Source organism: Sturnus vulgaris, chromosome 3, assembly GCF_052056855.1.
Source record: "Sturnus vulgaris isolate bStuVul1 chromosome 3, bStuVul1.hap1, whole genome shotgun sequence".
Lineage (NCBI taxonomy): Eukaryota > Metazoa > Chordata > Aves > Passeriformes > Sturnidae > Sturnus > Sturnus vulgaris.
The window spans coordinates 1,296,153-1,319,913 of record NC_142245.1 but is presented as its reverse complement, the minus strand read 5'-3'; the positions used below and the strand labels follow the sequence as shown (position 1 = coordinate 1,319,913).

The 23,761-nt window shown below is 45.8% G+C and overlaps 1 protein-coding gene across 1 annotated transcript in view; it reads left to right on the top strand.

Annotated features, from left to right (window-relative positions):
• The first annotated feature begins 15,375 nt into the window (after positions 1-15,375).
• ISM1 (isthmin 1) overlaps positions 15,376-23,761 on the top strand; it is a 36,685-nt gene continuing 28,299 nt past the window's right edge. The window contains exon 1 of the mRNA XM_014895009.2: positions 15,376-15,559. Coding sequence (XP_014750495.1) covers positions 15,437-15,559 — 123 coding nt within the window. The 5' untranslated portion in view covers positions 15,376-15,436. The remainder of the gene's footprint in view (positions 15,560-23,761) is intronic.

Below are 23,761 nucleotides of genomic sequence, written 5' to 3'. Positions count from 1 at the left end.
CTACTGAAATTGGAGGGGCAGTCTTCATACTTTTGAATTATGAAACCTTCTATTCTAAACCCTCATATTCCATGTACCTTTCTTATTCCTTTCTGAAGCTTTTTTTCAGGCTTTTAGATTTCTTTTTCTGGTACAGACTGAAGTCTGAAAGGGCAAGGTATAGAGCTATAAAGAAGCCCAAATGTACATGTGCCCTTGGAAGGAAGAGAACTAACTCCCATCACAGCCAAGACTGAAGTTCACCCCATTTCTTGCTGCTGTTCCACTTCATAGCTATTAATACATGAGCAATCCCCTCCTCATTCACCAAAACCCTTAAATTCATCACACTGTCCCATCATGGTAAATTAAAGTCAAATATGCCTTAATGACAGGGGGGGGTTAAGTGGAAAAAGTCAGGCCTAAGCAAAGCTTTTTTTTTTTTTTTTTTTTTTTTGTTTCTGAAGCAAAAGAGAAAGGCTGGTATCTAATTTTGGACCCCAGGGAAATGCCTCGATCCTGGAGTGGTCAGCACCACGTACAAACTGAGTGAGAGCCTGGTATTCCCCACTGCCAGCAGTCATTCAGACTTGTGTGGGCACCCCTCAAAACCCCTAAGTAGAAGCTATGGTTGCAGTTCTTCCAGCCATTTTAGGGCTTTGTAGGTAAATGTGGTCCAGCAGCATCAAAAGGCAGTTCTGTTTCTAATAAAGATTAAAAAATATTTTTGAATGACCCTCCTTGTTCCTTACTATTATACGGTATTAAAATATAAGGGCGCAGCCAAGGAGAATAGAAAACAAAGAGAAAAGCCTTTTAAAAAAATTCCACATTTTTATATCCTTTCCCTACTAACCCACCACAGAATTCAAGGGTGGGGGATTCGAGGGCTGAAAGAATCTTCATATGGTGCCAAAAATTCCCCACAGATCTCTCTGGTCCCTCAGCATTTGGCTATTTAAAGCGAACACATTGTGTTTTAGATGCTAGTTTAGATCCATTTTCCATATGAGGAGGTGGGATGTAATTAATTAGCTGTTCTTTTGATTTCCAAGTATCACATGTACATTTCGTAAGGGCATGTACTTTTGACTGAGGCTGGAAAAAGGAAATAAAATACAAGTTGCACCAGTTAAGTCTTCTGGATACAAATGATGGATCAGCAGGGGATTATCATGTGTATTTTATTGCTACCAATGCTGATTGAGTCACATGAGTGTTAATACAAACCTAGGGGGGGGAAAAAATCTGGATGAAATCACAGTAACAGAGTTTAAAGTGTTTACTTTAGTCATAATTGCACTGTTTTTACATAATGTCTTTGATCTGTAGGTTGAAAAGAGGCAAAGCCAGTAGTCCACAGTAGAAGTAACCAAAGATAAACTTTTCTGTAGAGTTTAAGAAAATGAAGTCCATAGTCAGAGATACACACCAACACATGGAGCAGGGAGGTGAAACCCAGGCTTCAGTGTGCCAAAAACTACAATTCATTGCCATCTCAGCTAATGGAGTCTCTTGCCTGGATTTCTTCATTTACTTTAACCTTTCTTTGGATCATGTACCAGAGAAAAATCCCATGTAACAAAGCAGTTATGAAAAAGGAGGGAGAAACCTTTACCTCTCCCATCTACCATGAGAAAAATAAATAATAAATCGACAGCTAACTCCTCCAGACCCTTCCTCAGCACAGAGCTCCAGCTGCTCTTGTTCCCTGTTGGCCACAGATGGTCCTGGAGACCCCTCAGAGGGTCACCTCCAGACTGGGAGCCAAATTGACCATGACAACAGCAATTTGATGTCTATGGTGACCTAACAAAACAACCCAAATGCCTCTTTCTTGAAGAAGCAGCCAGGTCCTCCGTGCCTGCTCTCATACCAGGACTGGATTTGCTCATCAACCTTCAGACCCAGCGAGCTGCAGCACCAAAGCAACTGGCCTGTGACCTCTTGGGTCAAGGGATGAACCAGAATAAACAAGCCCCACAGTCCCATTTATCTCCCTCTCTGCTTTTTGCCTCTTTATTTTGTTTCCTAAAGCTAAGGAGCATCCCCTGAGTGAAATGCTTGACGACTGAGGGCATAATGATACTCTTTAATTGCACAAGTCCTTTGTCATCTTTATCTCTACCCAGAGGAGAGCAGGTTTGTAGAGGAGCTCTGGCCTTTATGTGAGGTCTGCTGATGTAGCTGGGAAAACAGATTCTGTTGCACAAATCCTTTCCCTTGGAAGTGCTCTCTTCTGCTGGAAGACCAAATGTGTTTAGGGCATTCAGTGGGTCCCTCCCTGTGTATTTGGTGAAAACGTCTGGGCGTTATTTTGTGACTGTTCTTTTCCTTACTGCTCTGCTTGTGTGCAGCTTTCCAAAACGATGCCTGGAGGGTCTCATGCAGGCTGGATTCTCCCTCTCTGTTAGAGCAGGGGAAAAGGCAGGTTCCTTTGTGGGGCATTTCAGAGCCAGAGCCCACCACAGCTGCCCCAAAATCCTGAGCAATTCCCCTCTTGCTGAGCTCCAGGGGGGCCCAGGGAGGCTGAGAGAAGCCCATGGAACCCTCCACTGTCCCCAGCACTGCTGGTCTGTGAATGGATGTAATTGCAAAAGTGAATCACACTTTAATGACAAATGCTTCAGAAACAAAGCTATAAAATTCTTCACTCGGTTATTAACTTTAAATGAATTGTTTAGGTTGTTTCCTTCCACACACCCCACCCCCATTAAGTTATTCTGGAGGGGAATGTATTTATGGAGCCATGTGCTTCTCACATGGTTGAGGCTAAAAATAGCTTTAGAAACTCATTCCAGCTAAAACTTAATTTAAAATCCAGTTTGTCAGCCTAACACATTGGTCTTTTAGCCTGGTTTCTTTATTTGTAATGATAGCCTTGACCAGTCTTTGGAGTGCTGATTATTTCCGGATTTCCTATACTGTTTCCTCTATTTAATAATATATAAATAAGCACATTCCTGAGCTCAAGGAAACCCCCAAATTACATACAAAATTTATTTTCTCTGCATGGCCCGGACTTCAACTTGAGCAACAAGCAAACTCACTCTCCTAAATACAAATGTGCACTGTGGAGACTGGCAGCATCAGCCCAGGTTTCTTGCTTGGTTTGGCTTTTTTTGGGGGGGAAAAAGTTTTATCAGTCATTGCAGGTATATTGCCTAAGTACTGAATTGGTTTTCCTGTGTTCTTTTTTGTCAGCAATCAGCAAATCAGATGCTTCAAAATGTCTGAACCCTCACGGGTCAAATCCTCCTTCTGTTTATTTCAGTATGAGTTTTGTCACTCATTTTAAAGCAGAGACTGTAGCCCATAATAGACAATTACACAATTCCTGGATGAAAGGGATGTTTTCTCCTTGCCCTAGATAATTAAGTCCAATGCAGAATCTTTCCATTCCCATCACTAGTTGGTTTTTATTTTTTTCTAATTGGTCTTGAGATGACGGTGTCCTGAGCTCCAAGGGTTGAAACCCTTCAGAAAGGAGATTTTCAGCCTGCAGTTTGTGAATCTGTGGGGCAGCAACAGGCAGCTGAAGAAAGCAAAAGTAATGCCAGTAGGCTCAGGAACTGTGAAACAAATTCAGCATTCCACATTAAAAACCAGATGGAACGACACTGATTTTGCTAATATCATGCCATACAGCAGAGAGATTTTGGTCACATAAGAATGCTTAGATTTGCAGAGAATTTTTTTTTCTTTTCGTTTCAACACTTTTCTCTCTTATTTCTACAGTATTAGGCATTTTTTAATTTAAAAGTATGGTCCTTTTTGCTTCCAGAATTCATGTCAATTAATGATGCTGCATTCTCTCTGTCCAATAAGATGGAAGAGGTAATTTCCCTTTGTGCAAACCAGTTGCTGTGTTACTAGACCTTTTTCAATCCCCTTAAGTGTCTGCTCCCTTCCTTCCTTTTGGTCTGGGTTCCTCCTCACATGGGAAAGTTCCTACTTTCCTTCAGCTTTGTTCAGCTTTATCAGTTTTGGGTTACCTGCTAAATTTAGCAATCACTTCTTCGATTTATATATACATATGTGTGTATGTGAATTTTTCTAATTAGTCTACTTTTTTTTTTTTTTTATAATTTACTGTTTAAATCATTTTCAGTCAGTGGCAGAATTTTTCAGCCCTGATTGTTCTGTTCATGTCATCAGCTCTAGCAGGCAAGGCCAGGTAAGCCTTGTCTGGTATTTTGCTGAAACAATTAAAGAATGCTAGTGGACTGGAGAGGTATCAAATCTCTTTTTATGTTATTCTTGCAAACCCTCTATTTCTTTAAGGATTGAATCAACAATTTGACTTGATACTGATTTCTACAATAAGTAGATGCCATTACAGATACAGCCACTGCTCTACTCAAACCAGAACTGTTTGTAGTCCAAGAGCTTCAGAGAGGATTGCCCTGTGTTTACTAGAGACAGAATTAAAGCTGTCATACTTAATTCATTTGTAAAAATACTGTAGGTTTGATAACCACAAGAAGGAGACAAATCAGGGCAATTTAAACATTTAGAGATTCATTTTCTCCCCAAGATCCAGTTATAATCAGCTTTTCAGGCAATCATATAGCATAGGTGATTTTGCTTGGGATTCTTGGGGCAGATTGCAGGCTCAGCACCTTTAACCATTGTTATTTTTGTTTGAGTCTACAATCAGCAGCTTGAATTTCACACACATCCAACTGATCTCTTCACATCTAATGTCTCTAACTGCATTATTAAGCAGGAATGACCGTGCCTTGCAGTCCTTTTATATCCTGTATCTGGTTTACAAATACATTCTCTGTCTATTTCAGTCAAGGTGTTTTTTAGTTGAAACTGTTAAATTAGTGAAAGCACTAACGAAAGTGAGGTTAACCAGCTTTATACTGGTATTGATTATTCCCGTAGATTGGAAAACACTTTGTTTGCATCATCCCTACCTGCAGGGAGGGGACAGCTACACCCCAGTCATGCCAGTTTCTAGTTTTAACTGGAAGAGTTAAACTGATGTGAAACCTCTGTGTCCTTTAGCCTCGAGGACCAATTGGGAGTTAAAAAGGCAGAAATCAGATTTCAAGCACGTGGGTAACTGCGTGCTAAAAACCTAGCATTTACCATGAAATTATTTCTTAATGGCATTTTAATGTGGTTGGAAGGGGCACAACACTGGCTACAAAAGGCAGGAAATTCAGAGTTAGCACCTGTGCACCATCACCTTCTGTGTGCTGGAGCTCTGTGACACCTCTAGGGCTTGGCTGCTTCCCTGTTGTCTACACAATAGTGTATATATATATATAGAAATAATCCAATTTCTGCAGCCTCCTTTGACAGAGGTGGCCTGCAGCAGAAAATGCCACCCAAATTCATCCCAAATTCAGCTTTCAGTTAAAAATTTCTGAATTTCTGTTATTGAAGCTGGAGTGCTCAGAGCTGAGGAGCTGGGAGTCAAAACCTGCAGCTACCAGTGTTTGCCTTCTGCTTTGGAGCCCTTTGACTTCGTTATTTCCAACTTGTCATCGTTAGCTTAAAAAAAGATCCCACTAATTCAGCACACTTATGGGGCTGGAAGTTCGAAGGCTTTAAGGGAAAAAAAAGCAATTGTGAGCTCCATGGTGAGAGCAGAACAGCAGATAACAGCCCAGGCTCTAACTCCCAGAGCCCCCCCAGTGATTAAATACACATCCCAAAGCTAAAATGTGCACCAAACTCCAGGGAATGACAGGCAGGCAGGTATGTGAGGACAAACTCTGGCTTGTTCTTGCCTGGGACAGGGATCTGGAAACCCAGGCCATTACCACATTCACAAAAATCAAAGGACAGCAAGCAGGAGACAAAGTTCTGTTCTCTTTGAAAAGGAAAAGGGCTGCCAAAATGTTCATGTCAAGGATGGGGTTTTTTTTCCTCTTGCTTTGGGCAGGCAGAGCAGCTCAGGACCTCATCCACAGCCAGGGACCAAAAGAGAAAGTGCAGAAATGGGCACGTGTTTAGGGGAGATCTGCAAACACAATCCCTGCACACAAACTCTTCAGCATATTCAGGATTTGGAGTTTTTGCTTTGGCAATCTCGTTATGTCCTTTAATGAAACTACTGGCACTGAGGTAGTCATTTTTTTTCCTCTTTGGTTTGAATTTCTAAAAAGCATAATTTCAGCAATTTTTCTCTGTTCCTACACACACAGACAAATTGCTTTAGACAGGAAGAAATTGCTTTAGACAGGAAGAATTTTCTAAATTGAGTTAGACTTGAATCAAATAATTGAAAACCTATTTTTAAAAAGCACTGCGGTACTTTGCATTCTTAAAAAAAATTCTTGTATTCCCAATTGTTTTTCAGTAAACTTTCATCGGTCTGTTTAAAGTTCTGCAAGTGTGAATATTCAAATTTCAAACATCTGGCTTCAAAATCGAGCTTTTCAGAAGTACTATATCCCCCCTTACTGCAGAATCGTCAGTAAAACTTCAGCAAAGACCAACTCTTTTCTTTGCCAAGGGGCTGGTTCTGCATTATTCACTCAAATAGGTTTTGGGGTTTTTTTTTTTCCATTGACTGGATTGGGAGCAGAATCCACCCTGAAACAGTAGCCTCCTGGTTTAATCCATGACAAGAGACAAACAAATAGACCCTTTGAAATGAGTTTCATCTTTTGTGTCCCATTTGTTCTCTGAAGCAGGTGTCAATTGGATCTTTTCCTGTCTGGCTGTGGTTGAAAAGCAGCATGTTGCAGTTAAACCCACTTGTGAATTGTAGTATTTTACAGAAGAACTCCCCCCGGGGATCTACTAAAAAGCTGCTTGAGTTTAAGAACCAGAAGTCAAAAAAGGGTTAATTTGCATTCCTGGCCTCCTTCTCTCCCTTTCTCATTCTCTTACAAGTGGTTTCTTGTTTAAAAAAATCTCTTTACTTCTATGTCTCATACTGTATACGTCTCCATATACAGTAAAAAGATTCTTCATACACAGGGTCTGATCCTGCCTGCACTGAAATTCATTTATTTGTAAATCATGGGAAAGAGTTTCCATTTATAGTGGGCCCAGACACGAATTTCCTATTTTCTTCAGCCAACAATCTTATCAACAACCTGTTTTGTGGATCTAGGACTAGAAACTGCCTCAGTTTTTAATCTTGTGAAAAGGTGACTCTGGAACTAAAACTGCAAGAAGCTGGCCCAACTGCCCTGCCAGCTGGGCAGACTGGTTGGCTACCCAGAAAAAAAGAAAAAAACACCAGCATCTTCAACAGCAACAATAATCCCACACATGGCACATTTTGAAAGAATGGCATTATGTATAAGAAAATGCACTGGAAATGTATAAACTGTTGTGTGATATAACTGCATAAAATGAACAACTTTATAAAGGTTTGATCACAGGGGGCTGTGCTGCTTACAGTGACGTGTGCCCCTTTTTTGTACCAGTCTTTCTAAACCCTCCCATGAGGATTTAGGATTGCTCCACCTCCTGAAGCCAATTCCAACTGCACAAGGACGTTACTGATGAACAGAGAAGAAAAATCTTAGCTGCTCGTTAGCAGCAAGTAACTGTCTGGGTCAGCAAGGTGGAGCTCCAGTTACTGTTTTTCCCTTTTTTTCCACGTTGTGTTTCACACTTGCTGCTGTATTCAAGGTACTAGAGGAGTGAAAATCTTCTTCAGACAGGCCAGCTGCCTTGCACACTGGAAGCTGGGTAGCAGGAAAGGGTTTTCTTAGAATTACTTTACATGAGATTCTGTTTTCTTTCTCTGTTGCCTTATTTGACATAAAGCCATCCTCCTTTAAAGGCATATTCCCCAGTTATTCCTGTCCTCCCCTAGCTGGGACATTCCCCAGGGAGTCTCCCACTGTTTGGTGCTGTGATTATTATTTTAGGTACTGAGGTATCACAGACATGGGCTCTGCTATGAGAAACACTGCACTCAAACAGCCTGCACCTCCACCCTGCTGGCAGGAGCATCTAATCCAACCGCTCATCCTTAGTCCAGGAGAAATTAATTTGACACCTCAGCAACTTAATAAAAAACATTAAACACACTTGCTAGTTTGAATGTTTTCTTCACCTGCTGCAGTAACTCTATTCTTGCTGTTTCCTTGCAGCCAAACCCCTTTGCTGAGCTCGTTGCCACAATCCCTACAGAACAGAGTTACTTCCCATAAGAGTATTTTCCCTTCATTTCAGAAAAAAATGTGTGTTTTAAAAGACAGGTCACAGATCATTCCGATGTCTCTGCAGGGAATACAGCATTTGTCCTCAGGCTCAGATTTGGGGTACCAATGGCTCTCAGAGAAAGAGGCAAGTGGCAGGGGAAGAAAACCTGCGCTCATTCTCCATTTTTCTGCCACCTTTGTTGAGCAAAGTCCTTCTCTAATGGCAGGATTGTGGCATTTTTCCTCCTGTGTCGGCTTGTGGTGTGCAGTGCTTATATCTGGAAACTTTTGCTTTATAAAAGATAATATTAATCACTAGTACTATTTGGTTCCTAAAGCACTGGGTCAAAAGTGGGCTGAGAAACTTTAGTGTAAATTCAGCATTTCAGTATTTAATTAGTGGAGCATTAGAATATGCAGGTTTCAAAACCAAATGTTTCACTGATGTGGCATAATTTTGACTTGACAAAGCACTGCACAAAGATATTAGGAAATACAAAGTGTTGGCTACCAAGCAGAGGAACTGATTGAGCAAAACTAATAAAATAAAGCCCCTTGATCCCCTTTCCACGAGGTTTAACTAGACTAGGCAGATCCTTACCTGTGCCAGTGCAGCAACTCACTAACAGGAATTCACCTTTGCACAGGCTGTGCTACAGGTGTATTAAATCACCCAAGTGAACACAGGTGACACTTAAAACCTGAAGCCATCCAGAAATGAGCTCTATTTTCTTCACCTCTGGGAATGAAGGCCTTCCTGCAATGGACACAGGTAAACTCGTCTTTGAGGAGGCAAGCCTTCATCTCACCCACCATCACAGGTGAAATCCTCCTTTCCCTTTCCTGCTGCAGAGCTGTCCTTCAGCCTGGACTGGCCTTCTGGTTCTTTATTATTACTATTGCTGTTATTATTACTATTACTATTACTATTACTATTACTATTACTATTACTATTACTATTACTAAGTTTCTGATCTCCAGAGTCACAAAAGCAGTCTTGAAAAAAAAAACAAAAAAAAAATTGCAAGTCAATAATGTGATATTTTCCCTGCAGAAGTGAAGAGTTGAAAACCATAGGTGAAGGTGTGAATTGCTCTGTTTATCTCTATTACTTTTTTTTTTTTTTTTAACTCTCAAAAACGCTGGCTGCTACACTGCTGGACATAGGACAAGACCTGTCAGAAGCCATCAAGAAATTCAAGCCTCAGTCAGGCAACACCTTAGGGTAATTTACAGCTTTTTCAGCTATGCCAGAATCACCTCCTTCCTGTGCACTTAACTCCCCCCAGACTTGTTTGGGTACTGCCTGCGTACTGGGTGAGCTGCAGCCTTATTTGCTATTTCATGTAATAATTTGAATTCAGTGATAAATTTGGCTCAGTCAAGTTAGTGGATGAGCCAATCCAATGGCTCACTGCTGCCAAAACAAAGGGCTGCCTCCCTGCTCTGGGCCATGGGGCCAGCTCTGCCACATGGCTGGCACTGCTGCCAGAAAACCACCAGGAGCCAGGGTAATTCACACCAGAGTCAGAGCCATTACTGTGTTTGAAACACTCGGCTCCACTACACCAGCCCAGGCACTTCTGCAGGGCTAAAACTCTCTTCAGAGGAAAGGCCATTGCTGGTTTCCCTGCATTTCTCCAAAGAGGCAAAAATTGCCTTGTGGCAAGCTCTGGTGAAAGTCAGCAGAATTTAGAGCCTTTTGGACATTTCTGAAAAACTCTGCCTGGCATGCTGGTTCCCACAGTCCCATTCTGCCACAGCTTAGCAAATAGTCCAGTGCAGTTGCACATCATCAGTCCAAAAATGTGCAGCATACTGAAAAGTGAAAATGTGGCAGAGTGTAAAAATAAAGAGAATTTGGTATTAAAAAAACCCAACCTAGCAGTTGGGAAACTGGACTGGATTGTTTTCTCTGTTTTCTCCATCTCCATATTCCATAATCCAGACTTGTTATACATTTCCGGTTTGGCTTCAAGTTTTAATAAAGTGGCTGCTGAATTTCCAGCCTGTCACACAGGCACTGCAGAACTCAGAAATCTTGACCCCAGCTGGTGGCAAAACATGTAGATGGGAAGAAAAGCACCAGTCTAGGAGAAGCAGGAAAATGGAGAACTCCAGCTAATCAACTCTTTTATAAAGAGGGTGGTTACTATTCAAGGAGTAATTTATTGAGATAAAGGAACTATGAGTTACAGAAAGACTTAGGTTGCCGGCAGGGGAATGTTATTCTTTTTTCTTTCCTTTTTTTTTTTTTTTTGGTTTGTTTTTGGTTTTTTGGGGTTTTTTTTGTGTTTTGTTGTTTGGTTTGGTTTGGGTTTTTTTCTTTTTAAGAGAAGACCCTTGTGTGTGCATTTGCAGCTTATAGCTAAGAGGTTGGAGCTAGAAGCTAATCAGCCATTCTGTCTCCTATCTGCTGATCTGCAGGCGTTGGGGGAAGGGGAATGTGGGCAAACAGGCATTAAATTCCACTGGCAGGCGACGGGAAGGTATTCCTTGATAAGCAGCATCCAAGATGATGAGCAGTAAAGCAAAGCCCCTGTGAGGAAGCCGGGGAAGAGGTAGGGAAAGCTTTAACCATCTGTCTCAACCCAGCCTTGCTCAATGCTTGCCAGAGCAGAGGTCACCACCAACAATAATAACCCTGGAGAAGCCAGACGTATGCTTTCCATTCACCAGTAATCTACAAAGCGTCTTAGGGTGAAATCCTGGCTCCTCTGAAGTCAATGGGAGCTTTGCCAACGACTTCAGTGGAGCCAGGTTTTCATCCCTGATAAATCTAAAGCAACCCCCAGGCTTAAAGATGAAACAACAGCATCCTGGGAGTGGGTGCAGACTGAGGACCAGCAATGCTTCTCTGAAAAGCTGTCAGATCTTAGAGACAGGATGCCTTCACAGTCCTGGAGCAATACAGGATGGACACTAAAGGGGTAAAGTGGACACTCATGTAAAGACCAATAATTTTTAATTGCTGGGATGTTTCAGTATAGGAGCCCAGTGAGTCTTGATACTGTGGCATAAAACCCAGTGGTCCTTCTCACTTCTGAGATAAAGCATATGAAGTGAGTTTTGCTGGTTTATATCATACTGATTTATTTTTCTCTCCCCTTCTTTTCCAGCAATTTTCATGCTGGCCTTGAAGGTTGTCACCTGGTGGCACCTGAGGATTTTTCACACTTGACCAGGTACAGTCCATGAAACGAACTGAAATGTTCATTTCAGTCACCAGGACCACCCTGGTGTGGTGCAATGTGCTATGTCTCAGTTAGGCAACACTTTGGTTTTTAGGACTCAATACCAAGTGCAGGTGCCTGCACAGTGATGGAGAGGGGTTGGCTCTGGGCAGTGTGATGGACAGGACGTGGGGTGACAAGCTGTGATGGCCACGGCAGAAGACAGGAGCATCTCCATCAGGACACGTCAGCAAGGACATCACCAATCCAGCCCTGGGCAGAGTCTGTTGGCCTGGAGCACTGAAGGTGGTACGGTGGCATTTTTGTTGGCAGGCTGGTGTAAGGGACACCCTGGGCCCTTCATCTGACAGTCAGAGCATCCCAGCAGAGAATCCTCACCCCGTGGTGGAGGCTGCAACATGGACAGCCACAGCCTGCTCCTGAAGGTGTGCAGTGAGGAATGTGGGATCTATAACAGGCAGGGTACCAGAGGAGCGCCCAGAGCTCACTGCCTGCCATCCCATGAGCTGAGCCACAGCACCAGGCGCTGTGCTGGTCACCAAAGAGCTTGGGCTCAGGACATGCTCCCTGGCATTGCTGAGAAGCTGGGAGCACACAGGAGCCGAGTCTGCCTTTATCACTGAAGGGAAGCGAAATGGAAGGTAAAAGCTGGAGGTGGGGGGGTGAGGTGTGAGCTGGGAACCTCCACTTGCTGAGTGCCCATAACCACATTCCAGGAGCAGTATCCCCCTCAGCTATGGATCTCCTCCTCCTGGTGAGCCCTGACTTCATTTTCCAGGGACTAAATGGTGGCTGCTTGAGCAAGTGTCCACCCAGCTGGGAAAAGAGAACTTTCCTCTTTGCTTTGAAATCCATGTCCCCTACGGGTCTTGATTCAGCCATCTGAACTCCTTGGGAAGTCATCTGCTGACTGAACAGTGTTTGTGAATTTAAAGGGGCATTTCCAGAGCATGTGTGTGCACACTCCTGACACAGGCAGCAGTGCCATTCCCAAGTGCTGCTTTTCCACCAGCCTTTTCCAGTGGGAAGAGGCTTTGGTTCCTCGCTGCCATCCACTCACAGCTGAGAGCAGCACTGCTCTGTCCCTCCCTGGCTCTGCACAACAGCTCAAGGCACGAATGTGCCACGAGGAGACGCACACCAGCACGGGCCCATCTCATCTGGATTAAAGATGTCTTTGGGTTCAGTTTCATAAGGCAAGGGAGAACTTGCATTACCCAGAGCTCGGCGGCAGATCCATGTGTGTGTTTTAAACCAGACTGTCACTCAGGCTGTTTCGCATTACGAGCCCTCAGCCTCGCTCTGGCTGTCGATTTGTACTATTAAGCTCTGAAATACTCATGTGCCAAGTTTCCACTTTTCTTCAACAGCCAGGATCCACTGACAGCCACTAGGTACGGGCAGACTTTGGCAGACCTGGAGGACTTGTGCCTCTTGTCTGCCAAACCTGTCTCCTGTGGCTGCCCTGCTTCTGCTCGCTGCCACCAGGGTCACAGCAATGGTGACAGGAGGAGAGCCAAGGTGAAAATCAGTGCAATCAGTGTTTTTATCTTCTCGATATTTTGATTAGCCCAAGAAATGTTTGGGCTAAAAAAAAAAAAAAAAGGCACCACATTTTTTAAAAGCCACATGAAGTCCCACAGGCTGTTATGGCTTTATGCAGTATCGAACAGCTCTGTATGATCCCAGAGCATCGGTGCCATGCCGGGTATTTTTCAACAAGTGCTTTCACGACATGGGAGTTGTACCTCTGACGCACTCAGGGCAGACCCATGGGAGTCCCTGCCCTGCACAATCATCCGTGCTGATCATTCCTGCTGCAGCGCCAACATGGAATATGTTTGTGGATTTAAAAATCCTTAAATCTGAAGGTTTGGGGCTTGTGGCTTTTGGTCACATCTTTAATGATACCCCAGTGCAATTATTTTAACCATATTCTTGCCTGATTCCTGCGCAATCACTGACAGTGGTTATCACTGCAAGGGTACGAGACGTCATTCTGACTCACTCATGACCACAGCCTTCAGATGCTCCAAGACCTGCAAGAAACCTCCCACGAGCTCCGATTCTCCCCGTGCCCCAGAAATGCCAGTTTTCCAGGTCGGGCACAGTGACCTGGCTCCCGTGCCTCGGTCCCAGCTGGCACTGCACGCTGCGAGAACATCTCACCCCTGCCTTGCAGGAAACTGTGTGGAGGACACTGGTCTCCAGATGAAAATGTTTCAGACTGGGGGATACATTTTCCCCAATTTAGGTACTTTAGAACAATTCAGCCTCCCAGCTGTCACATACTCGCAGATTCTTCGTATCTATCCCCATTTTCACACATAACATTCCCAATTGTACAAGAACAACAACAAAGATTCCAAAACTCCCATTTTTTCTTAGGTGGCTTTATTTATGCTTCAACTTGATTTGAGCTGTGCTTGTTCTTGTTATGCTGAGCTGCACCTTGAGCACTCAAAAAGAGGTCCAGCTCCTTCAGACCGGACACTGAGATACTGACTTGTAGCAAGTGATAATCCAACTCTCGTTTCCACATATTTTCAAGTCCACATTACTTTTAAATTTGAGGGCTTTCCATATGAGAGAGAAAGCTTTTTCCACAGTACTGACACAGGTCAGCAACCAAGAGGAAGAGTAAGGAGCGTCAAACCCCGGTGCGGTCCCACCAGGGATGCACAGACGAGCAGAAAGGGATGTGTCACTCCAGGGCACATCCATCCCGGCCGAGCAGAAGTGGCAGTGGGGACGCAAGGTGCAGCCGCGTGTGGGATGGGGTGCGGGTACAGCAGAGGGGTGTCCCGGCAAAGCAGGGCACGGAGAGAAGGGGAGCAGGGTGGCGTGGGGGGGGACACGCTAGGCTGGAGTAGGAGCTGCAGAGAGGGCGAAGGAAAAGGGGGGGAGCAGGGAGGGAGGACAGCAGGGGAAGGAGGCAGGGCACTATAAAAGCATCCGACACGTACCTCTCCCGGCACAGAGCGAGGGGGCGAGAAAGTGGGTCTGGAAGCAGCAGCAGCAGCAGCAGCAGCAGCCAGGAGGAGCGGCGGCCGCTTGCAAACGCGCACACACGGTGGCAGGAGAGAGTGCGGCGCTGCCCCGGCCAGCCCTAGGGCACTGGAGGGAAGAGAGGAGAGATGGAGCCAGGTATCCAGCTCCCCGGGAGGGCAGCGGGCAGCTGAAGCTTTTCGCAGCCCCTCGTCTCCCATCTCCCACGGTTGAGCCAGGGGGTAGAGAGGACGAGGAAGACGAAGGGGGTCGGGAGAGGGAAGCCGCAATCTGCCCCTCTTTTTCCCCGTCGAGGGCCGGCAGCCGGCGGGTCTGGCGGCGCGGCCCGCTCCGTACGGGGCCGGGGCACTGCGGGGCGGGCAGGGCAGGGCAGGGCAGGGCAGGGTGACGCCTCGACGGGCGTCGGGAGGGGAGGGGGGAGCGGCGGGGCGGGCGAGGACACGGCGGCGGCGGCGGCGGCGGCGGGGGAAGCTGGTCCAGGGGCCACCCCCATCCCCGCGCGCGGAGGGAGGCGATAGCCCCGAGCTCTCTCCTCCCCTCGGAGCGTCCCGGCTTCCCCGCCATGTGAGACTCGTCCCCGGCCCCCCCGCCTCGCTCTCCCTCCCTCCTCCCTCTCCTTCGCACACACGCTGCCGGCTCCCCCCGTCCTCGCAGCAGCGTCTCCCCGCCGGCCGCCGAGCCCCGCCGCTCCCCGCCGGCCGCGGCTCCCCGGGGCCACGGGGCTTCGGCCGCCCGCTCCCTCCTTCCGACGGCCCGCGGTGCCTCTGGCTTGCAGGGCTGCCCGCAGAGACGCCGCCGGCCGCGGGTACCTGCCGCCCGCCGCCGGGCAGCGCCGGGACTCTGGCCGCCGCCGCGGCATCCCGCCCCGACGTGGCTCCGCCGTGGGGCGGCGGCCCCCGCTCCTGCTGCTGCTGCTGCTGCTGCTGCTGCCGCCGCTGCCCCGCGCCCGCCGCCCGCCCCGCCGACAGCGAGAGCGGCACGGTCCCCGCCGCCCGTCCTGCGGCTCCCGGGGCCGGGGCCGCTCCGCCGGCGGCCCCGGCTGTGGCGGCGGCGGCCGCGGCTCCTCCTCCTCCTCCGCCTCCTCCGCGGCCGCCGCCGCGGGGCCCTAAAGCCGCCCGGCTCAAGAGGATGGTGCGGCTGGCGGCCGAGCTGCTGCTGCTGCTGGGGCTGCTCCTGCTCACCCTGCACATCACCGTGCTGCGCGGCGGCGGCGAGCCCCACGCCCCCACGGGCAACCACAGCCAGCGGCAGGTGAGTGCCGCCCCGCCTCCCCCACCACCCTCCCGCGTCCCCCGGGGCCGTCGGGGCGGCCGGACTGACTGGCGGGAGCCGGCGCCTTGCACCTGCCCCGACCGCCTCCTCCTCCTCATCCTCATCATCCCCCTCATCCCCTGCCTGTTCCGACCCCCCAAGGGTTCTCTCGCCCTCCCGGCTGTCGGGGCAGCGGTGGCAAAGGCAGGGCTGCTCCGAGCCGCGGTTCGATGCCGTGCGGGAGGCGTCGGGGCGGCTCGCACCCCGCAGCGCACCTGTGGGGCAGGCAAGGGATGTCCCCAGCCTTCGTGGGGGCACAGCATTCCCTGGAGCGAGAGGGGGGCAGATAGGAGTGTGTGGTGTCGGGAAATACTGGAGCTAAGTGTGTAGCTTTCCTTGGAAAGCATCGCTAGACAGGCTGACAGTCCTGAAATAGGCAAGACGCTTAGAGTGATAAGTGCTTGTGATGTGAAGGACAGCGCTAGCCCATTCCGGGCTTTTGAAAGACTTTTCCCATGAAAATAAACTGTGTACTGTGTCCGACTTTTGTCCTTTATGTAAAGGACTTTTTTTGTTCAGTGTTGGTATTTTTGCAGGTCGTTCTTTTCATTCAGTATCACATATTGCCATTCATTTATAAAGGTTGGAGACAGTGACCAAAGCTGCAGCATCACCAACATCCCCAGACAAAGCTTGTAAATCTCTGGTCAGTTGCATGTGTCCTGGCCAACTCTCTTCCCCTGTACCCAAGTGGTAAAATTAATTCAACTACCAAGTCGTGCGATGAACTGACAGAACTGCCATCATCTGGGTAAGAATCATAGCACCAGCAGGGTATAAAAGACAAGGAAAAGTAAGGAGAGTGCAGGCTGGCCACTGTATGTGTGGGACCCCCAGCTGGTGGTCCACAAAATGAACCCACTAGCCACAGGAGGGAAGCCAGAGCTGCAGGCTCAACATCCCGGTCACCGCCTGGAGTCGGGTCCCCATAAGGCAGAAAACCTCCTGCTGAACTTGGTGGGAGTCCTGCTGGAGAGTGCTGAGCCCTGCACGGTGGGTAAGGCCCCACCGTGCTCTCTCTGCAGTTTTATCACCGGCTTGACATTCCAGGATGTTTGTTTTTTTAAAATATCTGCAAGATTTCTGGTAATAATGTTTTATAAATGATGCTTTCTTTCCTCATGGGCACTGGCAATGCCTTTTAAAACGATGTTCCTTGGAAAAGTAAATTTGGAGAGGTTTTTTATGAGGTGTTTGCTATCATTAGAATAACCCTGAATTTGCCTTTTCTTGACAGGCTTGTAGCATAATGAGAGAAACATCTGGGCAAGTGGGAGCTCTGGGTGATGCCATTTCCCTGAGGAGCTCCTTTGAGAGCACTTTTGTAAGGTTAGGGTGAAACAAGAGGAAAAGCATCTTTAGATAATTAGCCAGGATTATTATCATTGTAGTTGGTTGTCTCCTGAAAACCTGTAGATGGTTGCCTTCAAGAATTTTTTTCTGTCCAGTGATGTTTTACAGGTTACCTTAATAAACTCTGTGCCTTTAAGCATTGTGATAGCTTTAGCAGTTCATATTTTCATAATGTTTTGCCATTTGTAGAATTGAAAATTTTTTATATACTTCCCAACTCAATTGATTCTGCAGTTTTGTATTTGAGAGACTGTGTCTGTACAAAACATTATGGGGGGAAAGGATATTGATTAAGGCAATTGGTTAAACAGATGGAAGTCTATCAGTTTTCTGGTTTTATAACTTCCAGGGATTCTATTGCTAGCTGGATCCCATTGCTTTAGAAAGTTGGATTTAGGCAGGCAGATGCTTCCATTCAGAGCATCACAAGATAGATCTCAGTGGGATCTTCTGATTTTGGCAGGTTTTGGGCTGTATCATGGCACGTGCTGAAGTGAAATGCAAAATCCTGCTGCACTGCACTCACAGGGCGACAGTCAGCGTGGGAAACGAAACAGCACAAACTCAGACTTGTTGATATAAGCACTTAGACAGCTCTCGGGGTTTTTCTCTCTTGGTACATCTATGGAGAGGAGTGATTGTGAGAAGTGTTGCATTTGACGAAATTTGACTTGAAGAAGTGTGGCAAACCCAGGGAAGAGTAATCTTTGCAACAACTGTTTATGGATGTCTTTCGACATGGCAAGTTTGTCTCAAAAGTCCCTGGCAGTTATCAAACGGAGGGTATGGTGTGTTAGGCAGTCTGTTTGCACAAATGAGGTAGTCAGAATTGGGTCCTTTTTATATAAAATGGATTCAGAAAGAATCCTTAGTAATCTTAAAATATTGTTGGAGATTTAAGCATTTGAAGGCTGATTCAGTAAGGGAGGAAGAGCTTCTCTTTCTCCCATCCCTAGGTCCTTCAAACGAAGGAAGGATTTTTAGCATAGGTTTTGATTTTGGTCTTTTAGTTGGGTTAACCCCTGCAATTAATTAGACTGAGAGATGAAAGAAATACAGAAAATAAAACCCCTTCCATCCTAAAATTGAACGAGTTGTTTTTTCCTCCCTCTGTTTCTTTCCCCCTTTGGTGCCCTTCCCCACGCCGTGTGTGTCTCCAGAGATTCCAGATGTCTGGGATTGCCTTGTAGAGGAGCAGCAGTGGGGAGAAAATCCCGATGTGCATCCTCTTTGGGATGGGTGAGGTAGGAGCACAGGCTCCCTTGGTTCTCTGCTGCAGCTCCCATGGCTGCTGGACCTCCACAGGGCTGCGGTTTCGTGCTGCTGTTAGGACTGGGTTGTGGCAGGGCAAAGGAACACAAAATGGGAAATCCGCACTGGAGCTGTAAAACAGCTCACAGCCTTGAGTTATGAGAGGGAATCAGCCTTGTGTTTCTCAATCAGACTTTATTCCCCTCCTTCCATCTCTTCCAATGGGGGAAAAAAAAGGAGAATTGGGGAGGGGGAGACTTTTTTTTTCTGCTGAGAATTCTATTGGGTCTAATTTAATTATCATTCAGAAGCTGTTCTGGAGCATATTTATGAAATAAAAAAGTACAAACTTTCTTTTCTGAAGAAGAGCAAACGAAGCTATATTAAGAGATGGAAAAAAGCAGCTTGGGTATGTTTTTATCTTTTTACATAGTTCTAAAACCAAGGGAAGGCTTGAACATAAATTTTGGAAGACATTTTTAATACTTTACGATGCTCTAAAATCTGTGCTTTCATTCTGAGAGAAACTATTTCACCGTGAAGTTTATCCCCATCACTTCTTAATTTTTCCATAGCAGGCCTTGCACACCAAGAAAAACAGTGTTCCCACACCAAGAAAAATGACCTTGTAAAATGCAGTAACAGAGCCACCAACAATATATGCCATAGCACATGAAGTCAGATTCTCCACTGTGATACTTGCAGCAGTATTACATTAGCCTGAAACTCGGTAGTTGTGCTTTAAACTGGAGCCGTGTAAGAAAACATAACTTGAAAAGCAGCACATTGCTGTAAACAGATTTTTCTTTCTTTTTTTTTCTTCTTTTAATCACCCTGCCCCTGCCCTTGCCCCCCTCTTCAATAAGCGTGCAAGCAATTACAGCGTGTCGGAGACGCTCTCTGAGCCCTACCAGGAAAAACACATTCTGCTGCCTATAAGTGGTTGCACAAGAGTCGCTCTCCAAGCTGCGTGAGGAGCCCTTTACAGGGCTGAGCTCTTCATTTTCTCCCAAGATCCCCCAGCTCAACGCCATGGGTAGTTTAGCAATGGTGTGTGCTGTCTGCTACCCCTTGCTTGGGGTGCATTTCGGTCTTTTCAGGGCTTGTCGTTCTTGCTGACCCTTGTACTGCATCCAGGCAATTTGCAAAACGATCTCCAGTCGGATACAGTGGCACATTTCAGCTCTCTGGCTTCCTCAGTTAAGTAGGACTCAAGATGTTTACTTTGGGAGCGTTTTAGACTCGGTTTTTTTGAAGCTAATTTGAGCTCAAGCTTTACATTTGGTTTGCTCTAATAGGAACCAATCGTTTAAGTCATCTTTGAGAACCTGTCGATTCCACGTTCTGCCTGATTGTTTTCCAGGCTGCCTTTAGCCCGTGTAAGGTGCCAGTAAGTGGATGTACATTTTTTATTTACTATGAGCACTGAATCCTTCTCTGCCTTGAGAGAAGTTTATGCATTACATGAATAGCTTTCAGAGCAGGTGGCTTGTGAATTGGGCAGGCTGATTGCAGCCCAAAGTCTCTTTTGGTGAGGGGGTTCCTCGTTGCTGTTTTGTGCTTTTTGGCAGTGACAGTGAAACCTGCCTCTTCTCAGCTTTTCTGTGTAGGTTCTTAGCTAAGGCTCACCCTTTGGCATATGTTCCTCCAGCTCTGCACTGAGATTTAGCAATGGCTTAGACCATGTGCAGTTCATTCTCTCATCTCCCAAGGGAGGGAATTATGTGTGCTCTTTAGTGGTTTTGCTGTTGGGCTGTGGCTTGTTCCAGGATCCAGGGGGAAGGAAGGGTGATTAGCTTTACGTGTGATGCATGGAAGCAAAGGATAAAACAAGGAAACAAGGGTGAAGGGCTGAGACTGCTGCACTGAGCAGAGGGCCATTTTCTGGCATCTGTTGCTCCCAGGAGAAATTCTTTCACCTTTCAAACCCAGCTCCCAGAAATCTCCAGAAAGCATTAATTAAACTTCTCTTCATACCTACCACTTTGATTAATTTCCTAGCAAACTAAAGTATCCTTGGTGGAAAAGAGCCTTCAGGGTAGGATGTGACGAGAGTTTTAGTATCTTAGACTGCTGCAATAATTCAGAACAGGTATCCAAGAATAGTTTAATTAGTTATGGCTGCAAGGAGCAATATTAGGCAGGTATGAATGTAACTTCCTGAGTTAAATTTTACCAAGATGTTTGGATGAGGCATATTTTGCTAAATATCTCTTCAGCTCAAGAGTTAACAGTTACAGTACTGCTTATCTTGGATCATCACTGATAAATACCTGGCATCAAATCACGAGGTGCCTCTCTATTTTGTCTCTGTAGATCAGAGCAGTTTTTTTCCTAGTGCTTCATACTGAAGAGTCTCTCTGAGTTATTTACTGAGCCCTTGCTCTTACCTGATGGGCACAAAACTCTCTCCTTCCCTTCTCCTGCTTTGCTTGCCAGCCCTTAGGTTCAGTCACATTTCCCTGTTCTGTCCTTCCCTAGTGCCTGCTGTCCACAAAAGCAGGAGGCCTGGAGCTGCAGCTCTGCTGGTGGCTTCAACAATTTCTTCATGGTTGGTGCTGAGTGGTGCTGGTCAGTGTGCACTCACTCCCCTGTGGTTTGTAGCATTGCTGTTGTGACCTGCAGGTAGGTGACAAAACTCCAGAACGTACAGGTTCAGCACACTGAGCTGTTTGACACCTTGCTCTGCTGAGGAGACATCTGTTTAACCAATGCAGGTTGTGCTGGATGTAAACTGGGGGCTGTGGCTTGAATTCAGCATTGTTCTTCTGTCTCTGCTCATATCTACAGCATCTCTATATCAGCAATCGATGCTGAATTGTTCCAAAATGGTGGAAAACGCCCTCAAAGGAAACAATGAAAGAATTGTCAATAAGGTAGAGACTCTGGCTGTGTTATGTCACAGCATCTGAAAACTTCACAGAAAGTGAAGTGCAGAGGGCAGTAGTACTGATAATGATGCAGACAATGCTGGCTTGGCCTGCCAACATCGTGTATATATTCAAAAAGCTTTCTGAAATCCTATGTGATAGAGATGACTTCTGAAAACCCAGTCATTGGTATGTATTCCAGGGGAAAGGAAAAATCAGTTTGCAAATCTCTTGTTTTCTAAGGTGCACTGATTTATGAGCATTCATGCTTAAGAACTTCTCCTTTGTTTTCCTTTATTATGTGAAAGTGCACAGAGTGCAAGTAATGCTAGGAAATTATTTTGCCATACTTCTCTTACACTTGCATTCTTCTGCATCACTTTAAAATCTTGAAATACACTCATATTTCGAATATATAGGCAATTGAGATGTTTCCTTACACAACCATAAACCTAAAACATTGAAGCAACATAGTTTTGCTTCGTGTTTACATCCTGATTTAGCAGCTTTGGCAGGTTCAGCTGTCAGAGTTGGTTGCTTTATGCACTTCTGTGTGTTTTTCCAGTCTTCCTTGCAAACAGCTGTGGCAGTACCCAGTTGTGCCTCATTGTTCTCTTCATGGTGTTGGTTTAGTGCTTATTTGGTCCTTTTGTTATGACTCTTACCTTGCTGTCTGCTTTAAGACTACACTATATAAAAGCCCTTTGAACTGGCTGCATAATGTTCAGTTATCAGAAAGATGACTTTTTTAAAGTATTATTTTTTCAGTGGTGTCATTTTTTTCTCCCCTTATTTTACTTTTCAAATCTCAACCCAAGCTTATGGAAGTTGAAGTTCCAGTGTTGTGGTGTAGCTTGTGAGCAATGTGCAGTGCAATGGGTGTCCAGCCTGAATGGGGGCACTGTCAGAAATGAATAATGAAGTGTAGCTTTAAAGCAAGAAATACAAAGTGCTTCAGTAAAAGGCAGAAGGAAGCACTCAGTGATGCAGTGGTTACTGTTGCACTTTAAGACTATTGTGCCTATTTTACAAGTTTGAAAGACAGTAAATGCCAGGCTAAGTTCATAGTCCAAAGCATAGAGATGAATAACATTTCCAAGAAACAGCGTAGTGAGCTCACTGGTACATCAGCAAGAGCAGAATGTTTCCAGTGTTGGTATTTCCATGTACTTTCGATTTGAAATACCAGAAAAAGAAAGAAAACAGAGTGAAATGTAACTTATTATTGTAATGAGGGATGGCTCGCCACAGTGGTCACTTCTGTGGCACCAGAATGCTTGGTTAGAGGAGCTGGTGTGGGCGGTACTGGTAAGCAGTTCCTTTATCCTTTTGTCCTTGTTTTTCAAGTGCTTGGAGAACTCATAGCCATGGGTCATATATTTTTTTATTCCTCTCTTCTGGCAGTCTAGCCGGACGAAAGCAAGCCTGGAGTTGTTCATCTCCAAGCCTTTAATGTAGGGAGCTGCTCCTGAAGATGAGAGGGGAAAATCAGAGTTGAAATCTTCCTGTCACACTCTTGGTGGAGTCAGTGCACATTGAAAGGCAGGAGGAGTTCACACATCCCTTGGCTTTTGTGCTTCCGTGCTAGATCTGCCTTCTCAGTGTGTTCAAACTGACCTTGTTCCACTGACTTCCACAAAGCAAGACAAGTCAATGATTTGTGTCAGCTGCAGAGCCAAGATCCTCTTGAATGCGAATCCTTCACAGCTCAGTTTTTGCACAGAGCTGATGAGCACATAGCACATGTCATCAGGACCTCCATCCATAAGGACAAGCTGGGCCCTGGTGTGTGGCTTTCTTCATGCTGCATGAATTAATTTCCATCTGTTAAGTTTCATTGCACTGAAGAACCCAGCACTGTTTGTTCCACAGTAGTCCCTCTTCCTTGGGAAGATTTAACATTTCCTCTCTGCTGTCGAGATCAGTTCTGGTGACAAAACCAGCAAGTTCTGTGTAGGTATCTACAGAAGCCAAATAGTGCCTCATCTGTTTCTGCCACTAGGGCCACTCTAGGAAAAGTGGATTCCTCCTCTTCTAAGGAGCAGTCACTGGGTCCCTGTCGTCCATGGGACAGGTTTAACTTCCCAAATGCTCCTTTCAGGCATCCTGCCTTTGAGTTCCCATTGAGTTGGGCACTCAGGTAACTCAATTTCACTCAGTTGAAACACTTCCTCCGATAGAAGGATGCCCAGGAATGCTGAGCAGGAGGTGAAGTCCTTGCACTGGAAGAGCTGTGATGGGAGGGGGTGACTGACGGCAGAGAAACTGTAACAGAAATAACGGGGAAGAGGACCTTGTGATAAGACAACTATTCTTTTAAGCTAGTGCTTTAAAAATGAGTTGCACAGCTTTGGTATCTTTATTGCCTTAAAAGTAACCCAGCAGCAGCAGTTTTTGCCTGAAGAAACCATCGTTACTCCACTGGAAGCAGCTGCCAAAGTTTATAAAGATAAAACATAAATTTGCTTGGTTTCACCTGCCATATGCATCAGTGCAGGATTTTAAAATCAGTACGGGATTGGTCTTGATATAACACTAGTAACCAGGTATCTACTAATGTCTGTTTGCACAAGCTACCCAAAGAAACAAAAAAAGATTGATAGTTTAAAACAGAAAATGAAAACCATAGCTGTCTAGCATAGATTCTGTAACACCCCACTGTACTTGC